This window comes from Arvicola amphibius, chromosome 15 (assembly GCF_903992535.2).
Source record: "Arvicola amphibius chromosome 15, mArvAmp1.2, whole genome shotgun sequence".
Taxonomy (NCBI): domain Eukaryota; kingdom Metazoa; phylum Chordata; class Mammalia; order Rodentia; family Cricetidae; genus Arvicola; species Arvicola amphibius.
In genome coordinates, this window is record NC_052061.1 from 33,504,880 (window position 1) to 33,524,595 (window position 19,716).

The 19,716-nt window shown below is 52.9% G+C and overlaps 3 protein-coding genes across 13 annotated transcripts; 1 reads left to right on the plus strand and 2 right to left on the minus strand.

Moving 5' to 3' along the window:
• The first annotated feature begins 175 nt into the window (after positions 1-175).
• On the plus strand, positions 176-7,708 carry Kiaa0895l (KIAA0895 like). The gene is made up of 7 exons (XM_038313302.1): positions 176-296; positions 4,345-4,961; positions 5,044-5,187; positions 5,408-5,540; positions 6,348-6,653; positions 6,744-6,841; positions 7,467-7,708. The coding sequence occupies exons 2-7, from the start codon at positions 4,401-4,403 to the stop codon at positions 7,629-7,631; spliced, it is 1,407 nt and encodes a 468-aa protein (XP_038169230.1). The 5' UTR covers positions 176-296; positions 4,345-4,400; the 3' UTR covers positions 7,632-7,708.
• A 1,425-nt stretch (positions 7,709-9,133) lies between these two features.
• Nol3 (nucleolar protein 3) lies at positions 9,134-12,744 on the minus strand. 2 transcript variants are annotated; one of them, XM_038313304.2, is made up of 4 exons: positions 12,525-12,744; positions 9,866-10,167; positions 9,370-9,717; positions 9,134-9,274 (listed from the first exon to the last, which is right to left on the minus strand). In XM_038313304.2, exons 2-4 carry the CDS (start codon positions 10,158-10,160, stop codon positions 9,267-9,269), a joined length of 651 nt encoding a protein of 216 aa, XP_038169232.1. In that variant the 5' UTR covers positions 10,161-10,167; positions 12,525-12,744; the 3' UTR covers positions 9,134-9,266. The 2 variants fall into 2 exon arrangements, with proteins under 2 accessions (XP_038169232.1, XP_038169231.1); XM_038313303.2 differs by having other exon boundaries at positions 9,866-10,292; positions 12,525-12,743.
• A 512-nt stretch (positions 12,745-13,256) lies between these two features.
• Hsf4 (heat shock transcription factor 4) lies at positions 13,257-19,706 on the minus strand. 10 transcript variants are annotated; one of them, XM_038312644.2, is made up of 14 exons: positions 19,567-19,706; positions 18,812-19,275; positions 18,167-18,275; positions 17,927-18,054; positions 17,708-17,832; positions 17,402-17,477; positions 17,204-17,268; positions 16,692-16,794; positions 16,177-16,301; positions 15,831-16,058; positions 14,296-14,401; positions 14,133-14,198; positions 13,938-14,007; positions 13,257-13,574 (listed from the first exon to the last, which is right to left on the minus strand). In XM_038312644.2, exons 2-14 carry the CDS (start codon positions 18,932-18,934, stop codon positions 13,420-13,422), a joined length of 1,479 nt encoding a protein of 492 aa, XP_038168572.1. In that variant the 5' UTR covers positions 18,935-19,275; positions 19,567-19,706; the 3' UTR covers positions 13,257-13,419. The 10 variants fall into 10 exon arrangements, 8 of the variants coding, with proteins under 8 accessions (XP_038168572.1, XP_038168571.1, XP_038168570.1 ...); XM_038312643.1 differs by having other exon boundaries at positions 17,402-17,473; positions 17,767-17,832; positions 18,669-19,275; XM_038312642.1 differs by having other exon boundaries at positions 18,669-19,275.
• Between the last annotated feature and the right edge of the window lie 10 nt (positions 19,707-19,716).

Below are 19,716 nucleotides of genomic sequence, written 5' to 3' on the forward strand. Positions count from 1 at the left end.
TTCACCGCCTTCCCCCGTCGCTTTAGAAGCCGAGAAACTTGTGGAGGGGGAGGTTTAGGACGACCCCTCGCCCAGGGGCGTGGCGTGGCCGTGATCCCGCCCTCTTCGCAGCCTGGCTCCGCCCACAGTGGGCTTCATTTCGCGCTACCGCGGAGACTGGCGTGAATCTGCGCATCTTCGTGTGAGCGTGCGCGCGCCCGAGTGCGTGCGTCTTTGGCGCCGGCTCCCAGAGTCTCGGAGGCTCGCGATCGGCTTTGAAGAGCAGGACTTGCGGACAGCAAAAGAGGCGCGAGCAGGTGGGGACGCGGCACGCGGACCAAACCCGCATCCCACTCCAAAGACCGAGACTAAGCATGCGATCTGACCCCTCTTGATTTACCGGAGAATTCCCCCACTCCATTGTCTTCTAGCCCCGCCCTCCATTGGGCACGCCCTTCACCCTATCCTACGCCCCTTATTGGTCCCCAGGGCACGCCCCCACGGATCTCTCGGTTTCCATTGGCTCTTATCCCATGTTAACCTCTTTCCCGGGGTTTTTATTGGTGTGGGCCACACCCTCTCACTTGTCATCAGACCCCGCCTTTCAGGGTCTCCACCCTCACTTTGTCTTCATTCATTCTGCCTGTAGTGAGTGCTTGGGACGAGAGCGTAAATCAGACCCTCCCTGACCTCGGGGAGTTCAGGGCATGGTGGGGAACATGGACCTAGCCTCCAACCGTGACAGCCTAGGGCTGTCAAGAAGCCTTCAGGACCCTGGGACTCTTTGCACATCGGGAGGGCTTTCCAGAGAAAGTGAGGCCTGAAAAATGGTTAAGAGGGTACTCCAGGGACACGTTTGCCAAAGAATTCTTGGCAGAAGAACTTAAGATGTGAAAGAAACAGGTGCATTCTGGTAAATACGAGGAGGTGGGTTGGAATGAACGAAGGGAATAGATGAACCGGCCCAGGCAGTGGTCAATAGGCGCCCAGGAAAGTATACACTTTGAGGGCGAATAAGGTCTAAGACTTGAAGGCCTTTTTTCACGCGGCTGATCACTAAGCAAGGTTGGAGGAGGGCTCCGAGGAGGAAGATCAAGTCTAGATGTGGAATCTAAGTTTGGGGAAGGAATGTTCTAGTTCTTTTTTATTTATTTATTTATTTATTTAAGGTTCGTTTTGATTTTTTGTTTATGGGTTTGTGCATATGCCTGTGGCGGCCAGAAGAGGGCGTTGAGCCCCCTGCCCCTGGAGTTATAGGTAGTTGTGAGCTGTCCAACATGGATGCTAGGAACTGGGTTTGGGTCCTCTGGGAGAGCAGCAAGTGCTCTTAATTGTTGAGCAATCACTCCAGCCTTCTAGCTCCAGTTCTTTTTTTTTTTTTTTTTTTTTTTTTTTTTTTTTTTTTTTTTTTTTTTGGTTTTTCGAGACAGGGTTTCTCTGCAGCTTTTTTAGAGCCTGTCCTGGAACTAGCTCTTGTAGACCAGGCTGGCCTCGAATAGCTCCAGTTCTTATGAGGACTCGGTTCCACCCATTTATTGATTACAATGCTGGATCAGGAACTACTCTGGTTTTTTGGAAACACAGCTGCAAATCCTGGAAAGGAGAAAGCAGATAAAATCACCAAATATACCACACAAATGTAAAGTTAACTGTTACACTTTAGATGGCAAAACTGCTACAGAAACAACAACATCGTTGGGGAGGGGAGAGAGAGAGAGAGAGAGAGAGAGAGAGAGAGAGAGAGAGAGAGAGAGAGAGAGAGAGAGAGAGAGAGAGGAGATTTGTTCTTTTCTAGAGATTTGCTAGAGCCGATTTTCATTCTTTTTAAAGCTTTTGAAACTAGACTGTCCAGGAATTCACAGTTCTCCTGTTTCAGCCTCATGAGTGCTGGGGTTACAGACCTGCATCACTACATCTCACAGAAGGCAGCTTTGTTTATTTATTTATTTTTAATAGATGAGTTCTCTGCATGTATACTTGCACACTAGAAGAGGGCACTAGATCTCATTCTAGATGGTTGTGAGCTATCATGTGGGTGCCTGGGAATTGAACTCAGAACCTCTGGAAAGAGCACTCAGAGTGCTCTTAACCACCATCTCTCCAGCCCCTAAATCTTTTATTAAAACATTTTTATGCAGGGTGATGGTGGTGAATGCCTTGCCTTTAATCCCAGCATTCAGGAGGCAGAGGCATGTGGTTCTCCAAGTTTGAGGCCAGCCTGGTCTACATAGTGAGTTCCAAGAAAGCCAGGACTACACACCCACAAACACACACACACACACACACAAACCCAAAAACCAAAAACAAAACTAACAAAAAACCCAAAACATTTTTACGTATTTTGATCATATTTCTATCTTCCTCAACTCCTCCCAGACCCTCTCCACTTCCCTACTTGCTCAGCACACTGAACTTCCTGCTCTTTGTCTCTCTGTCTCTGTCTGTCTGTCTGTCTGTCCTCTCTCTCTCTCTCTCTCTCTCTCTGGATAGCATTTTTCTAATATATTTATGCAGTTTTTAGGAAACCGAGACAGTAAATAACCCAAACTATTCTATGTGGGACAGTGACCCATGCTATTATATGTGGGTTGGTACCTTTTTATACAATGGCACATTCAACTTTAGGTACCTGCTAAATATTAAAGATATCTTGAAAGTCAGGTATGTTGTCTTAATCCTGAACCAGGACTAGAGAGGTTGAAACGGGAAGATTATGAGTTGAAAATCAGCATGATCTACACAGAGAGACACTGTATTAAAAAGATATGTATTGAAAGTATTTACAGTGATCTAACGTTCATGGAAGGAGGCTGAACTGATGTATTTAAGTCCGTGCTCATGAGGACTAGGGAGACAGGCTAGTGAGACAGGCTATACTTAGTATGTACAAGGCTCTGGGTTTGACCCCCTTCATCAAAACAAAACAAGAAACCACAAAGTTGGATGGGATCATAGGATTCTAGGGTATGGGTATACATGGAAAAGATAAGTCTGGAGATGTTACGGTGTTCAGAGGTTGGGAGATAGGGATAACTGACAAGAAGACCAAGAAGAAATAGCCAGTGACGTAGGAAAGCTAAGTTCTAGTGGATTCAGAAAGGAAAATGGGCATTATGTTCCCAGGATGGAGGGATCCGCTGTACCAGGTGCTACAGAGCAATATGATGATCATTAGTGACCTCGGTCAGCTCAGTCTGATGGAGAGCAGGACATACGCATGCTCCATGGGAGTGAACTTAGGCGAGGATGGGAAGGAAGAAATGGGAGATGGTGCACATGACTCAGGGTATTGTGCTGCATCAGAGAGCAGCTGGGGGAGCTGTGTGTGGAGTCATGTAAAGGTTTGGTTTTTTTGTTTTGTTGGGTTTTTTGTTTGTTTGTTTGTTTGTTTTGGTTTTTTGAGAAAGGGTTTCTCTGCTTTGGTGCCTGTCCTGGAACTAGCTCTTGTAGACCAGGCTGGCCTCGAACTCACATAGATTCGCCTGCCTCTGCCTCCCAAGTGCTGGGATTAAAGGCATGCGCCACCACTGCCAGGCCTTGCTTTGTTTTTTAAGATGGAGGAATAACAACATGTATTTATGCTGATGGAATTAATCCAATGGAGAGGGAGACTGGTGGTGTACGTCAAGGAGAAATTGAGTCCCTGAGCAGGCAAGGGAGTTCAGAGGCTGAAGTCCTCAGTCAGACTCTGGGGAGAGACTGGATTGCACTGAGCCCTGGCACAGAGTCAGGGGTGAGTTCTTGTTCCTCGGATGACCGCTGGGAAGATGTCTCAGATGGGAGACAGGCCAAGGGCTAATTTGAATGTACCAGTGTTTCTCTGATTCCCAAAAGCAGATTCTAATCTAGTTCTGAATAGATGACCAACAGTATTTCGTGTGGGGACAGGCATGAGAAAGGTGCACTCCTTCACACTGACTGATTACAGATGGGTAGGAGGATAAAGACGGAGCTAGGTGAAGGGGACAAAATGGGACCAAGAAGATGCCACCTGTGCAAAGCAGTCTGTGGGTCTCCCTCACCTGTGGTCCATCCAGGGATCTGAGGCTGCATTCTGCCACCTCCCAGGCTGGGGAAGTGCTGAGCACTGAGATTAGAATCATGTTTAGGGCCTTAGTTTTAGCTCTAGATTTAACCATCTGAGAGTATTTTAGTAAGTAGGAAAATGTATAAAATTCTTCCTCTTGCTTCCACCTCAGACGATTTGGATAAACCTGGTGAAAGGAATGATGCTGGGGAGGGTGGACAGTTTCTCAGGTTCCTGGAAGCAGACCCTGGATCCAACAAGGCTAACGGGGACACAGGGCTCTCTTCTCTGACCACATCCACTCATGCCGGTCTCTGCATGCCCTTCTGTGTCTCTAGAGGTCAACAGTGTGGGAATTTGGAACAACTGAGCTGGATGAAACCCTCAGGACAGAATGGTGCTGGATTCAGGGGCTCAGGTGTATGAGCAGGCGCCCCCCAGCCCACCTGCCAGTCCCCCATCTCAGCGCCCTAGGTTGAAGCCCTCAAATCGAAATGGGCCACCCCTGTACCCCTGGCCGCAGTCCCTGTCTATGCCTTTGGCTTTGGCGGTTCCCTCAGCACTACAGTCCCAGCCTATGTGGCAGACCTTTTCAAAGCTGCAGTTGGGACAGCGCAGCCACATGCGTCGCAGTGAGAGCACCTACAGTGTAAATAGCACTGGCCAGCGGGGGCGAGGCAAAGCTCCGCTGGGACGGGGATGCGATCCAGGTGGAGGGACCCTACGGCCTGCAGCCTCCTTGCCTCACATTGCTAAGACTCGAAAGGATGTGGGCAATGGTAGCAACAAGAGCCCCTGCATGTTAGTGGCCCTGCGGCCAACCAACATGGACCAGGAACGGGAGAAATTCTTCCAGTCCCATTACACGTACAATCCACAGTTCGAGTACCAGGAACCGATGCCAATGAGTGTGCTGGAGAAGTACCAGGAGGCCTCTGGACAGTTCATCCATCAGGTCAGTCCAGCCTGCCCATTTCACCCTGACCCTGACTGCCCAAGGGACCTAGCCTGACTAGTGACTGTGGCCCTGTGTACAGGCAGTCGGCATCATTGAGGCGGTCCTGGAGAAGTTTGGCACCTATGAACACTTTGAGGCTGCCACAGGGGGCCAGCTGCTGACCAAGTGCCAAATTTGGTCCATTGTGCGAAAGTACATGCAAAAGGAGGGCTGCGTTGGGGAGGTAAGTTTGTCCTATCTACAGGACCCATCAGGCCATCAAGCTGATAGGCTCAGCTACACATCTGGTCAGATGTAATTCCTAGACATATCCCAGCCCCAGCCCCAGAAGGGCGGGTGTCTTGGTTAGTGTCTGGCCTGGCTGCCTTGTAGCATCACGGGCCTATCTGCCCACTAGCTTTCAGGGCTTGTAAACCACGGCTCAGAGCCCTGCCATCCTGCAGGTTGTGGTGCACCTGAGCGAGGACCTGTTGTCCCAGGCAGTCATGATGGTGGAGAACAGCCGACCCACACTGGCTATCAACTTGACCGGAGCCCGCCAGTATTGGCTGGAGGGCATGCTGCGGCACGAGATAGGTCAGTCTGCGGCGGCTAGCATTGGTGTGGGTGGGCAGGATTGAAAGGTACTAAGAGATGGTAACAGGGCAGTGTGGGACTTCAGTAGCCTCCTCTTTTCTCCCCCTTCCTTCCCTCTGGGAGAAGACAGGCCTGTTTATCCCTAAGCAGATAATTCTTCCTTCTCATTCATACAAGTAGGTCAGACATGCCCAACCACCCTCTGGGCTGACCTTCATGTTTCTTCCCTTAGATATCTCTCCAATTCCTCTGATTTCTTTGACAGTGAAGGAATACTTCTGAGGTCCTGTCAGACCGGGAAGAATTCTAAGGGTTCCATCAGACCAGCTAACTAACATACAGGCTCACCAGGGTGGGTAGCAGGCCAGATCCTAGGAATAGAATTGCTTGAAAAAGACACATGGGTAAAAGTTTAGGAGATCATGCTAGGAAGGCGAGCACAGGACAATAGTCACTGTCCTCACCAGACAAGAATCCTGTTGTTCTGGGCAAGAAGTGATTTTGATTGGGACATTTGCATGACTGTCAAGATGATTGGCATGGGCGCTAGGATGTTGGGGCGGGGTGCTATGTGCTTAGTCTCTAGGAGGGATCGCAAACAATATGAGTTGGTGTGCAGGAGATGAGAAAATAGGCAGAGAGGATTCTGTACTGGACCAAGAGTCTTCTTGTTGCCAGAACTGGGTGAGAATGCATTTAGGTAGGGCTTGGGATGACTCGTGGGGTGAATTTGGGGACATGAAGATCTATGAGTCTCTACTAGAGGTCCTCGGAGTGCGTTCAGCCGCCGCCCCGTCCTCCCTGCAGGCACCCATTACCTGCGCGGTGTGAACAATGCACGGCAACCGTGGCACAGCACCGAAGGCAGACTGCAGTACGGGCTGCGGCCAGCTAACCCCACGGAAGAGGGCCTGGCCAGCCTGCACAGTGTGCTGTTCCGAAAGCAGCCGTTCCTGTGGCGAGCGGCCCTACTCTACTACACCATTCACCGGGCTGCGCACATGTCCTTCCGCCAGCTCTTCCAGGATCTGGCGCAGTACGTGCAGGACGAGGCAGTACGTTGGGAGTACTGCGTCCGGGCCAAGAGAGGACAGATGGATACCTCCCAGCCAGGTGGGAGCTGCGGGGTCAGGGGAAGGCCCAGGCTGGTGCAAAGCGAAGGGTGGCTTTGGGGTAAAGACTTATTGATCCTCATTCTCACAGGCTGCTTCAGCAAGGACCAAGTGTACCTGGATGGCATTGTGCGCATCCTGCGGCACCGTCAGACCATCGATTTCCCACTGCTGACCTCGCTGGGCAAGGTAAGGGGCTGCGGGCTTACGGGGCCCCAGCCAGTTCTTCCATTCTCCCTGTACCCCTGAGTCATGTTCAGTGGAGGCCTGGATACCAGCCTCTCCGGGGTAGGAACTTGGGTGGAGGTAAGCAGGCAAGAAGAAACGGAACTTTGATGTCCCAGATGAGGCGTGTGATCCCGCCTGCAGATGTGTGCATGTATTTCAAAGGAAGTGAGTGCTCCGGGACAAGGGAGCAGTCAGGAAGTTCTGGGGAAGGAGACCGGAGAAATGTCCATGGGCTATAATCAAGTGTGGCACAACTTTGCTATGGGAGGCTCCTACTGGATATCATGTGGGGGGCTGTCTTGTCTTGGGTGTGGGAACTACCTGAGAGATGCCCAGGTATCAGCTGAATACTGTTCAGAGGTGAGAGGATAAGCTGTGCTGGAGGGGAATGGGTTGTAGAACATAGATGGAAGATGTAGAGAGAAAGAGAAAAGACCCAGGGCGGAACCTGAAGGTACCTAGTGGACTAGACCATGAATAGAAGAAGCCATCACAGGAGCAAATGGCCCTGAGCTGTCAGCATGGGACTGGCTGTTTGAAAGCCAGGGGCAGTGATTAGCCCTGAGTCTTAGTTTCCTCCCTCTAGGTCTCCTATGAAGATGTGGACCAACTGAAGCCCCATGGAATACTAGATAACACCCGAGTACCCCACTTTATGAAGGACTTGGCACGCTACCGGCAGCAGCTGGAGCACATCATGGCTACCAACCGTCTGGATGAAGAGGAGCTGGGCCGCCTGCTGCCTGACTGATGTTGGTTAAGGGTCACAGACAGAAGATCTTGACGGAGGTCTCAGATCAAGAATATGAAGCTCTTTATGGTTCCATAGCCTAGTTGTTTCTTGTGGGGCACTGGGAGGCCAGGAGCATCTTGGGAAGATGAGAGGCAACTTCAGAAGGCTTTTTTGTCCTTGCTAGTCTTCCTGGGGCCTGTGAACTAACAGCAGCATGTCCCATAAACTCCTGAGTAGGAGAGACCTGGGGATAGGAGGGGCATTGAGTGTGAATAGGAATGGGGGTTTGTTTGGGAATAGAAACTTGTTCCTGCATGAGACGGCTTTGGGTGTCTGGTACCAGTCTTTCCCTTCCCCTACCTGGCCTATCGGTGCTCTTCTGCATTCATACTGTCTACCTCTCACTGGGTCTAGTGGCAGTTGGGACCCCTCTGAGGTGACATGCCTGAGCATAGGGTCCTGCCCTTCACTCAGGTTTAGAGACCCTTCTGGGATGGAGCTTGCTTTTCAGCATTTTGTCTCTCACTGGTCATGTATTATTCCATATTTGTCTCCATGCCACCATGCGTTTTTCATGCCTCCAGCTGGGGCTGGGGGAGGGGGACCAGCAGCTCCTAAAGTTCAGTGGAGGGGACAGGGTACTTTGAAAAGGTACCATCTGTTCCCAGGCCCTCTCTCATCACACACAGACACACTGGACTTCAGGTCTTGAGAGTCCCGCACCTGGCCCCACCCTCAGCCCCCACGCTAGTCCCGTTTGTGTGTGTCTCTGACCACACCCTCACAGCTGGTCTCTGGCAGTGGTTGGTACAAGCTGGGGACAGCCACAGTCAAACCTGCAGGTCAGGCCTATAGGATTTGTCCTTCTCCAGTTTTGAGCCGGTCTTGGGCCAGGGGAAGGACAGAGCTGATTAATGCCTCTGCTTTCACTTTGGATTCAGCTGCAAGAGACTGAGATAGTATTGTCCCTACCCTGGCCTTTCCTTTTCTCATCTGTGAAGCTGGGACGTTCTTGTTCATTGACTTAATAGATATGTACAGAGCTCCTGTGTATGCCTGTGACTGGTTAGACCCCCCGCTGAGCTCCCGTCAGAGGAAAGCCAGATAATTACACAGCAGTTACGATGATGGGTGTGGCTTCTGTCTCAAGTTCCCTCTCATGTCCCCCCCACCCCCGCTTCAAGAGTGTGAGCTCCACAACTTCCCTCATCAAGTGGGGGTTGCAGCCCCCCCCCCCCTTCCTTTGCTCAGTAAGCCAAGCCTAGTGATTTCCACGAAGTAGAGCGGTTGCCGGTTGCCGAAGCAGGCTCCCGACTGGTTCCTGAAGGGAAAGAGAGCAGTGGGGCGGGGGCCAAATTCCATTAGGGGCCTGGGTCTGAGACCTCCAGAAATAGAGTTTGGACTATTTCGGGGGTGAAATGTGGTTGCCGGGGTGGGGTGTTTCACACAAAGCTGCTCAGGTCAGTGGGACTCCAACCCACACGCCCTCCTGAGCAGAGCCAGACTTGTGGAGAGTCGGGTCCAGGTTAACCCTCCCAAGTTTATTCATTTTGCGGTAAACGGAGTCTTGGTGTATTGATTGGGTCAAGCTCTGGCAGGTTCCCTGGTCTTACCCAGCTTGGGTAGGATTCGTACAGGTCAGGATTCTGGCCTTCAGGAATCTAGAGACGAAGAGGATGATGGTGAGTGGAATGTGTATCAACCCTCACACAACCTCTAACAAGCCTGTAAGCAAGGGTTTAGGCAGTCTCACAACCTTCAGACTCGTCCTCTTCTTGAAAGTCAGGCTCGGGCTCAGGCTCAGGCTCGGGTTCCGGCTCCGGCTCCGGCTCTGGCTCCAGCTCTAGTTCAGGCTCTGGTTCTACCTCTGGCTCTGGCTCGGGTTCCATTTGTTGTTCCGGGTCCGGTTCGTCCCCTTCAGAGGCTTCAGCGTCTGGTTCTGGCTCCTCTGGAGTTACAGATTGCACTGCCTCAGAGCCCTCAGGACCTCCGACCTCCTCTTGCTCTGTAGCTCTGGGTAGCCCAGGACATGTGGTTCCTGAACTGGGTACCTCGGGCGTCCAGTGGCCCGAGCATGAAGGGTCATGGCTGCGGTCCCGATAGCCTGGGGAGGAAGTGTAATATTTGAGACTCAATTCACCCCTCTGTGGTTAGCTACCTACACATTCTCTGCCCTCTACTTACCCTTAGTTTTGCCTCACCCCCCAAGTCACGCCCCCATTTCAACAAGGCTCCACCCTCCTGGTGCTCACCAGGCCCCACGTGCTGCCAATCCCAGGCGGGGTCTGGCGCACGCACGGTATGCTGGGCACAGCGCAGTAGCTCCTGGCAGGCTGCCTCGCCCTTGCTCTGCACCAACAACAGCAGGCGGCGCACCCTGCGTTCTGCATCAGGCAGCGCATCCAAGGCTTCATACTCAGGCCCGGTGAGCACGCCCCGGGCCACCAGCGCGTCCAGCAGCAGCCCAGAGTCAGCCTGCAAGGTATCTACCAGCCGTTTCCGTTCCCGGTCAATGATCTCCGATGGCCGTTCCTGCACGTTACCCATGTTTGGGCTATATCAAGAGGGAGAAAAATGGGGAGGGAGGGGGGAAGCTGGTGTTCCCACACACTGACCTCGCCCAGGAGTGATCTAAGTTCACCTCGACATCAGAGTCTGGATGGTTCTTCAGCGGAGGACCTGGAGGCCAGGAGCACAGAACTCACCCTCCAGCCTCTTGGTTGCTTTTGTCCTGACTCCTCAGGTTCCTCTTCTAGTGTCTAGTGCTCGCCCTAGCTAGGACTTCCCTCCTAAGCCCCAGCCACCTGCCGAGCTGGCCACCAGTAGAGATCCAGTTTATCCAACTGAGTTATTTTTTCTAAATCCAATTCCTTACCTAAACTGGCAGACAACCTTAGGACTGATCCACACCTCCTTCCGGAACCCTGCAGCAAGCCTTGGATCAGGGCAGCCCGCCTGATCTCTCAGACAGTCTGGTCTGCATTCAAAGTGCTGAGGCGCGCATGCTCCATTCCCCTAACCCTGAGATCCAGGCATAACAGAACCTCCCCGGCTCACTCCCCACCACACTGCAACTTCAACATGACCTGCGACTCCTCCTGGTTCCTTACTATCCCAGCAGCAGAACTACCGAGTTTTCCCGAATTTTGACAGACATTCCGGCATGTTTCCCTGATGGCCTGGCAGTGGCTCACAGCCATCTCTTACTTGACCTTGAGATCCCAAGGTCCAGCTCTGAAAAGCCCTTAAGGAATGCTTACCAAACTTTTAGCTTCCCCTACATGGATTATTGTTATTATTATTTTGAGAGGTTGCCTCTACCAAACTGTAGGAACTGGGAGCAAATTAGTCTACTCTGCTCGTTATCAACTGAGGACTGTTGCCCACTCGGGCTGGGCATCCTGACCTTGTCAGGAAGGGTCCTGGCACTAAGGGAAAAGGAAATCTGGCCATTCCTTTTGCCTTAGCTTTGTCCTAACAGCATCCTTCTAGGTCTCTTCTGCCCTAAATGTCCCTGTTTCACCTTCTTTCCTAGGTCCTAGGATCCTTACCCCCACCCCCACATATACACCATGCCTCCCCAGTCTCAGAGCTCCCACACTCGACTGCTCCTGGTCACTTCACACCTTGGGTGCCCCTCCATGCCTCCCATCTGTCAGCCCTTCCCCAAGGCCACTAAGCACAGGCCAGGGACATCTGCTCCCACTCTGCCCCTTCTTGTCCTATCTGAGTCAGAGGCCCTACAATCACCCTGCATCCGCTCCTGCCCCCAAGCCCACCACCAGCAGTTTGGGTCCTGGTACCTCACTCCTCCCCTCCCCTCACTCCAACGTAGTGATTTCGACAACTCTGGGATAGCATTTATTGTTCCAGTTTTCTGGATGAAGAGACAGGCTCAGAGAAACCCAGCACAATTGGGATCCAACTTGCCCTACCTTAAACTATAACGTCTCTTGCTTCATTGAATGCCAGGCCTCATATCCTATCCTCCACCCTCATTTTACCCATCATAGAATCTAAGCTGCCTGGTCTGGCTGTTTTAATTCCCTCCCAACATCCTGGTCAGCCAGGTTTTTTTTTTTTTGTTGTTGTTGTTGTTGTTTTTGTTTTTTTTGTCATTTCCATCTATCATTCAGTCCTGCAAGAACTAACTATGGTCCTGGCACCTTAGCTTTCGTCGATGCTGTTCCCTAGGCCTGAGATTCTCTTCTCTCCCCTTTACTCTATCTTTACTCTATGGATCTTGCTCTCAAGACTCAAATGCTCCCAGGTCTACCCCAATTCTTGAGAGTTCAAAGGTAGCTAACTCCTTTTGGGTACTACGGTCCTCATTACTGTGTTTATTGGGATCTCTAAGCTATATGCTCAGGACCTCTGCTCTCCTCAGTGAGGCTTCCAAAGGCTGTCCCCCATCACTTGTTACAGGGAAGGGAGTGAGGCCTGCACCTATTCTGGCACATGCTCTCTCTCTCTCTCCTCTTTCTTTTGAGACAGGCTTTTTCTGTTGTATACCTGGCTGTCCTCGAACTCGCTCTGTAGACCAAGTTTGCCTGGAACTCAGTGATACACCCTGACTTCTGAAGCGCCACCGCCACCGCCACCACCGGCTAGACCCTAGCTGACAGGGGCCTCCCTTTGAAGTTATCACAGCTCTAAGGTAAACGCTGGTTATGCCCTGGCCAGTGCGTCAAAGGACAAGGCTAAACGTTACCCCGAGTCCCAGCCTAATGTTATCTTGAGCCCCAGGTCAGGTCTGGATACCCAGCTTGCTGGCTGGCTGGGATTTGTTGTTGGGGAACTAGGGTGGAACCTGCAGGAGCCAGTCGCGCATGCGCAACCGCAAGGGTACCCTCACCAGCCCTCCACTCATTCCTAAAGCTTCAATCCTGCGGAAGGGCGGGGCCCACAGACCTTGGAGCTCCGCTGCTGCTGGTGAGGCACGGTTTTCAGCCCGACCTGTTTTCCTTTCCCTCCCTGCTGGGTGGAGTCCGGCTTGTGGTCCAGACCGTTTCGGACGGCCCCCACTTCGGAGTTGAGCCTCACCGGGGCAGATGACAGTGCAGAAAGGACCGAGCGAGCGGGGTGGGGACGTGAACAGCAGCTGCAAAGGGGGGCGGGGCGGCCAGGGCTGCCGGGAATGGGGGAGGGACGGGCGAACTCTAGTTCTTCGAACTCAGTTCCGGACTCGGAGGCCCTGAGCTGGCACCGGGGCGAGGGCGGGGGGGGGCACATAGTCCGTTCTCCTCCCCCGCCCCAGGCCTCCCAGATTTGTCAGGGGGTCAGTTCAGTTGTTTATGGTCCCACGTGTCCTGCCCACTCTGGGCCTTCTATTTGCTAGGTGATTTTAATTTGTCCTTCTACGACTCCTCCCTCCGCCTGTCACAGATAAGTTTAGAGAAGGGAACCGATTTGCCCAGAGTCAGAGACACGTGCATAGAGAAGCTGGATGTGGCCGGCATCTCAGTGCAAGTGCGAGAGTTCGGCACTGGCACTCCAAGTACCGCCATTCTCGAGGTGGGGGCTTCCATGAAAGTCTGAGTGTCAGGACGTTTCTAAGTCCAATCATCTGGACATTTGTCTGAATGCAAAGTCGTCATCCACTGTCTTTGGTTGACAGAAAAAAACGAGAGACCAGAAACAGAGTAGGGGAATGCAGTTTATGTTGCAAGACTCACTGGGGTAGTGGAGAGAAGGTGCTGCATAATGGGGGCTTCGTTCACTCCCCCAAGGGGACGCCGGGAAGCCTAAAGGGGTGTGCTGCTGCGTGCTGGTTCCTTAGCCAGGCTTTCTCAGAGGGGCGGGAGTCTCAGGGGGAGGAAGGACTGGCTCCCGGGTCCAAGTAGGAGGCACTGCTTTCAGGAGCATTGTAAAGGGTTAAAGCCCCAGGCACTGACAGAGCTGTACCCTGCAAATCCACCGGAACATCCAGCAGGAGTGGCGTTCCCAGCGTGTGGTCTTTCCCTAGGAGGAGTAGGCTATGGTTAGGAGAGCCCTCCTTCAGTTAGGAGGTAATGTTATCCTTACAAACATATCCTTTAAAGGCAGGGGCTTGCTACACATCCCAGGCTGACTTTGAGCTCATGATCTTCCTGAGTTCTGGGGTTACAAAGTATGTACTACCATATAGCTTAAAACATTATTCTTGACCTCACTCCTCTCACACAATGATGATGGTTTGGGTGTCTCTAGAAGAAATTCAGGGTCATCCCTCCCCCTCTCCCCCTCCCACCCCCCCACTCCCCCACCCCCCCCCAAGCCACCCACCCTGCCCAATTATGGTAATTCAGACTGTGGTGGCTTCTACCCAGGCGTCTCCACCATTACCTACACCTGAAGAATTCAACTCCTTGACCGTCAGCTCAGCCTCACCTCTCTCTTGAGCCAAGGGCTGCATCTGCATGGGAGAACCCCAGGAAGCACCTGAGAAGGGAGCCCAGAAGTCGAGGAAGAGAGCTGGGGAGTCACTGGGGCAATCCTTCAGCCATGAACCAAACCAACCTTCAGCTTCTCCTTTCTTACCAGAGACAACTCCATGTCCAAATCCATCAGGGTCCATTCTCGTCCTTGAAGGCCAGGGCCCAGCACCTGGGAAGAGCTTGGGTAAGCCGTGCCTTCAAAGGCTGCACAGACAGCTCAACTTCGTGTGTCTCATCACGTCCTGCCCAGGCAAAGAGATACTCACATCCATGGGTGCTATGGGTTCCACAGTTTCAGGGGGAGGCCGAAGCAGCATTGGGGGCAGCAGACTCTCTGGGCTCCGATTACCCCGATCCAGGCCCAGAATTTCCCTGTGCACAAAGAACTGCTTGCTATTGGTCTATAACATCCATCTCCTAAGGAACTTGCATCATCAGGTTTAAATTGCCCCAACAACTAGAACATGCTAAGAAACAATACTTTCCTTCAATCCCCTCCCTAATAAGGGAGATTTTTTCTTTTCTCGCTCTCTTTTTTAAAATTTTGTGGGCACGAGACAACATCTTGTTATGTAGCCCTGGGTGACTTCAGACTTACAGCAATCCTCTTGCCTCAATATCCTGGGTGCTAAAGGGGTATCTTTGCTGTTGTCTGATATAGGGTCTTGTGTAGCTCAGTCCATCCACAAACCTTTACTAGCTAAGTATGACCTCGAACTCCTGACCCTCTTGCCACCACCTCCTCCATAGTGCTGGCATTAATTACAACAGGGGTATGTCACCATGCCCAGCTTCTGAAAGGTTGCCTTGATTTGCCTTTGCTTCCTACCTAAGACCTGAGATCTTGGCAGAGGTCCCCTTCCTAGAGAAGTGTAAAGACTAGCAAAGGCTTTTGGTTTGGTTTTTGTTGTGTGTGCATGTGTGTTCCAGTTGGAGTTTGAATTTCGGGCTTGAGCATGCTAGGTACATACTCCACCACTGAGTTATGCCCCCAGCCTAGCCACCCTTTCCCCATTACTTTGATTTTTTATTTATTTATTTGGTTTTAGGGGACAAGGTTTCTATGCATTAACAGATGTGGCTGTCCTGAAACTTGCTCTGTAGACCAGGCTGGTCTTGAATTCACAGAGATCCACCTGTCTCTGCCTCCTGAGTACTGGGATTAAAGGTGTGCACCACTACTGCCCAGCAGATTTATTTTATGTATTATTATTGTTGGGTATTATGTGTCTTGGGGGTGGGGCATGTGTAGAGGTCAGGGAGCACAGTTGTGTGAAGTTGATTGTCTCCACTTCACATGGGTTTTAGGGGTTGAACTCAGGCAAGAGGCTTTTGTGGCAAGGACTTCACCTGCTGAACCATCCCACCAAATCTTCCTTCCTTTTATATTTAGTCAGAGTCTCACTAAGTTACCAACACTGGTCTTGAGTTCACACTGTAGCCCAGGCAAGCCTTGAACTTGTGATACTCCTGCCTCAGTTTCCCAAGTTGACACCCCTGTGCCATTAATACCAACTACCCTTGGTTGTTAGAATTATATGTTATAATCATGCCAGTGAACTAATTTCCTGTAAATCCCAGAGCCCTACTACAGAGTGCTTGGTGACTTGATTGGGGGGTTTCCATTCTCTAAATAATTTTGATACTCTTTGGAGCATACTCTGAGAAATCAGGTCAGTTAGGGTCATGAGAGTCTGATGCCCAATGTTCCCCCCTCAGCTACCACAGGACAGATGAAGCAGTGGCTTTTGTTTGGCCAATATATGAGACTCTATAAATCATCAACATTGGCTCTGCTCACCTGTCAGGTACCTCCCTGGGGCCCCTGGGTTCAGGCTGTTGTACAATCCTGGGCCCCTCAGGGCTGTAGCTCCCTTTCCCTTCCAGGATGGCCTGCACCACAGCCACAGGCAGCGGTGGGGGTGCTGTCACGCAGAAGTCACACTCGTTTGGGGCCAGGGCCAGCCCGGCCTCGCCATCCCCCCCTGGACTGGCCGGCTCTTCTTTGAGCAGTGCCAGGCCCTTCACCCTGCACCAGAGAAAAGCTTCAACCAGACCCTGACCCTGACCTCTCCCCACCCCCACAGGCCTCTGGGCTGTAGGCACTTTCTGTATGGTCCCCATAAGGCAGGCCCTGTCCTCCTTACCTCCTGTCACCACCGGAGGGAGAAAGTCTGTGCCCTTCAGGAGATGGACCATCTTCTGGGATGTCAGAGATGATGGGCCCCCTGGCCCTGTGAGGGCTGAGGCCCAGGGTAGTCTCTGGGAGAGGCTGCAAGGAGAAGGCTTGGCCAAGCTCTTGACCTCCAGCTACAGAAGAGCCCAACCAGCACCCACCTGAACCAGGACGAAGGGGCAGGGTTTGAAAATGAATCTAAAGCCTGACGGTGGTGGTGCACGCCTTTAATCCCAGCACTCAGGAGGCAGAGGCAGCAGATCTCTGGCGAGTTCTAGGCCAGCCTGGTCTACAAGAGCTAGTTTCAGGACAGGCACCAAAGCTACAGAGAAACCTTGTCTCAAAAAACAAAAACAAAACAAAACACCTAGGTCTGGTTGGTAGAATGTTGGCATTCATCTTTGGGGGGCAGAAAGGGAGAAGAAACAGGCTCTTCACAATCCTATCTGCACCTGAGGAAGAGGAAGAAGAGGAAACACCACCTACCGATTGGATAAAGTAGGGGTCTTGGAGGAGTGCACCAGAGATGGGGCAGGCATTGAATTTGGCAGAGGCCGAGCATGAGTCCCCCTCATCGAGCATCAGGGACCTGAGCAGGGTGGGCAGGTTAGGCCTCCATGCCTCTTTGCCTGAACCGCCCTCCCTCCCTCTCTCCCTCCCTCAGGCCCCAGCAGCTCAGTCAGCAGAGCTGAGGCCTGTTTCCAGGGCATCAGTCACATGCTGGAGTGGAAGGGGCTCCCTGAGAGATGGGGGCCCTTTGGGGGTTGAGAGAGGAGGGAGAGAGCCAGGGGTGCCGACTTTGGGCATAGGAATTTGAGGGTAAGGTCCTGGAATGGAAGCGGTGAGGAGATGTGAATGGAGTTGATGGTTGATGGAGTTGAGGGTAAAAAGTAGGGGAGTCACGAATCTGCAGGAGTCTCTGGAGTGGGGTCCCTGACAAGGAAGGGAGTCCTGGCGGTGGGAATGCAAGTGTGAGCACTACAGGCTTCTGGACTCACAGCTTTCTCTTGGTTCCTGTACTGCTGGGCGCTGTCTGAAGTGACCCAAACAGGCACTGGATTAGCTGAAAAGAAAGGGTTAATTCATACTTCAGGCCCCTCACTGTGGAAAAGCAATTTCTGGCGGGTCTGGGGGACAGGGGTGGAGGTATGGGGTGCTCAGGAGCGGGAGGATAAGAGTTAGGGGAGGAGGAGCACCTTGCCGATGACCCGGTGCTGCTGACTGTGGCTCTGCCGCAGGCCCACCACTTCTCGCCATAAGATCTCGTTCTGCCTGGGAAGAGGGGTGGGGAGATGCTGAGGCATCCGAGACCCACAGAGACCCACAGAATGGAGAGGTCACTAGCAGAAGGGACGTCTCTCTTCCAAGACTAAACGTTACAGAGCTGAACCCATTGTCTGGATGAAGCCTCTAGTCTAAAGGAGTGGAAGGCCCTGCCCAGAACCCCTAGGTAGCCAGTATCCTGTCCCCCATAACTCCACCCTTCCTTCCCTGTCCCGCACTGCCTGAGTTCCTGCAGCCGTGCCTCCGTGCTCTCCTGCATCCCCCTCAAAGCTTGCACCTCTCCCAGCAGTCGGCCTAGGTCTTCAGGACGCCATCGACTGTCATCGCCTCGCAGCGCAGGTACCTGTAGGTAGGAGGCACCATCCCGGACAGGGACACATAAACCAGAGCCAGAAATACCAACATTGGCCTTTTCCCACTTTTGCAGTTTGCCCCACCTTGCGGCGCACGCGCTCCAGTAGCTGCTCCCGGCCTCGCACGAAGCTTGGATGCTGGAATTCAACGTGGTCACGCTCTGGCCTGAGAAGGCCACCTTGCTCAATGCTTACCACCTTCCGAAAACCATCTGGGGAATGGTGGGAGGGGAAGGGGAGGCAGGGGGTGTGTGTGAGCGTGAGCCGCTCCATCTTCTGCACCAAGTAACCCCAACCCTCTTCCCGCCTGGTAGAGGGACTCACACATGTTGAGTTGGCGAACAAAGCTCGCCATATTGCTGTGTTTGAAATACTGAGGCAGTACTTCTTTGGCGAAGCGGCTCTGATCACTTACGAGGAAGCTGGTCCCACTCTGCCAAGAAGGAAAGGATGTCCATCGGGTGGAGACCAGACTAGGTGAGAGGCAGATACTCACAGCTGGACCACACTCACTCGCTGGTCCAGGGTTGCACCTCACTGGGAGGTGGGACATGACCAGGTCAGAACCATATGAGGCCTACCCTGCCATAACCACAAATAATTCCTACCCCTAGCCAGATCCAGATTAGATTCTCAGAAAGAAAGAGCACGTACCAACCCGGGGTCAACCTCAGACTGGTCTCAGGCTCACTTTGTGACCCTGAGCCAGAGGTGGAGCCAGCCTTCCCTTTTTCTTGGCCTGTTTTCTCATCAGTAGACAAGTAAAGTGAGAATTACCTAGGTCCCTTGGGCTCTAGGACCCTCGCTCCTCATGTATCTCACCTACCCTTCCACCGTGATCCACTCTGCACAGCTGAATCGAGGTACTCACAGCCCAGTCCCAGGTGGGGGCTGGGTAGACATGGTGTTCACAAACATTGGACGGACCCCCGGGGACCACTGAGAGAGTTGAGGGGCCCCAGCCCTCACCGGGCTCCAGCGGATGAGGTGGTCTGTGCCTTGGTCGCCCACCAGTGCCCATAGCTTGCCGAGGAAGGCAGGTACCGGGCTGGGGCCTGGCTCCGTGGGCAGCGCAGCTGGCGCTTCCTGCATGGCGCAGTCTCGGCCCGGCTCAGCGTTCCAGCCCGGCCGCTGCGGGCTTGTCAAAGCCGCGAAAGTGCTGCGTTTGCCGCCCGCCCCGCCCTACTCCGCCCCTGGGCGCCGGGTCAGGCGGGGGCCGCGTGCGAACCCAAGGGGCGGGGCTCGGACAGCCGCCCGGTCACCAGTAAAGAGAAAGGGCTGGCTGAAACGTAGGTGTGTGTGTGTGTGTGTGTGTGTGTGTGTGTGTGTGGTGGGGGGAGGTGAGGAGGGGAACTCAGGTTCGAGTCTCATCCTTCTCAAGTCCCTCTCTTTCTGGGTTGATGGGGAGAAATCATCTGTGGGCTCGGAAAGTCCTAGAAGTGAAGGACATAGTGAAGCCTAGGTAAGGGAGGGCAGGTAGACAGGGTGGTGGGTTAAGCTGGCCCTTCCCTGCCTATCGGACGCTAGGGAACTGGTCATTCCTGTAGTATAGAGTGTACCGATCCCGACCTCCCACGGTCACAATACAAAAGCCCCCGAGGTCCCCATTCTTGCAAGTCTGGCCGGACGCTCTTCCAGTCTGTGCATTTCCTGCCCTCCCCTCAGAGCTGGCTCGAGACTACAGGACGCAGGAATACTAAAGGATTTATTTACTTCACACTCACCCTTGACTTTTGGCTTGTGTTTGTGCCTGCCCTCCCCCAGTTCTGGGCCTCGGAGCTAGCGCAGAGTGGACAGAGGAGGGAGAGCCTAGAATGGGGAGAGACACAGAGGTTGAGAAGGCCCCATGAATCTATGGAGCCTGGGACTGGTCT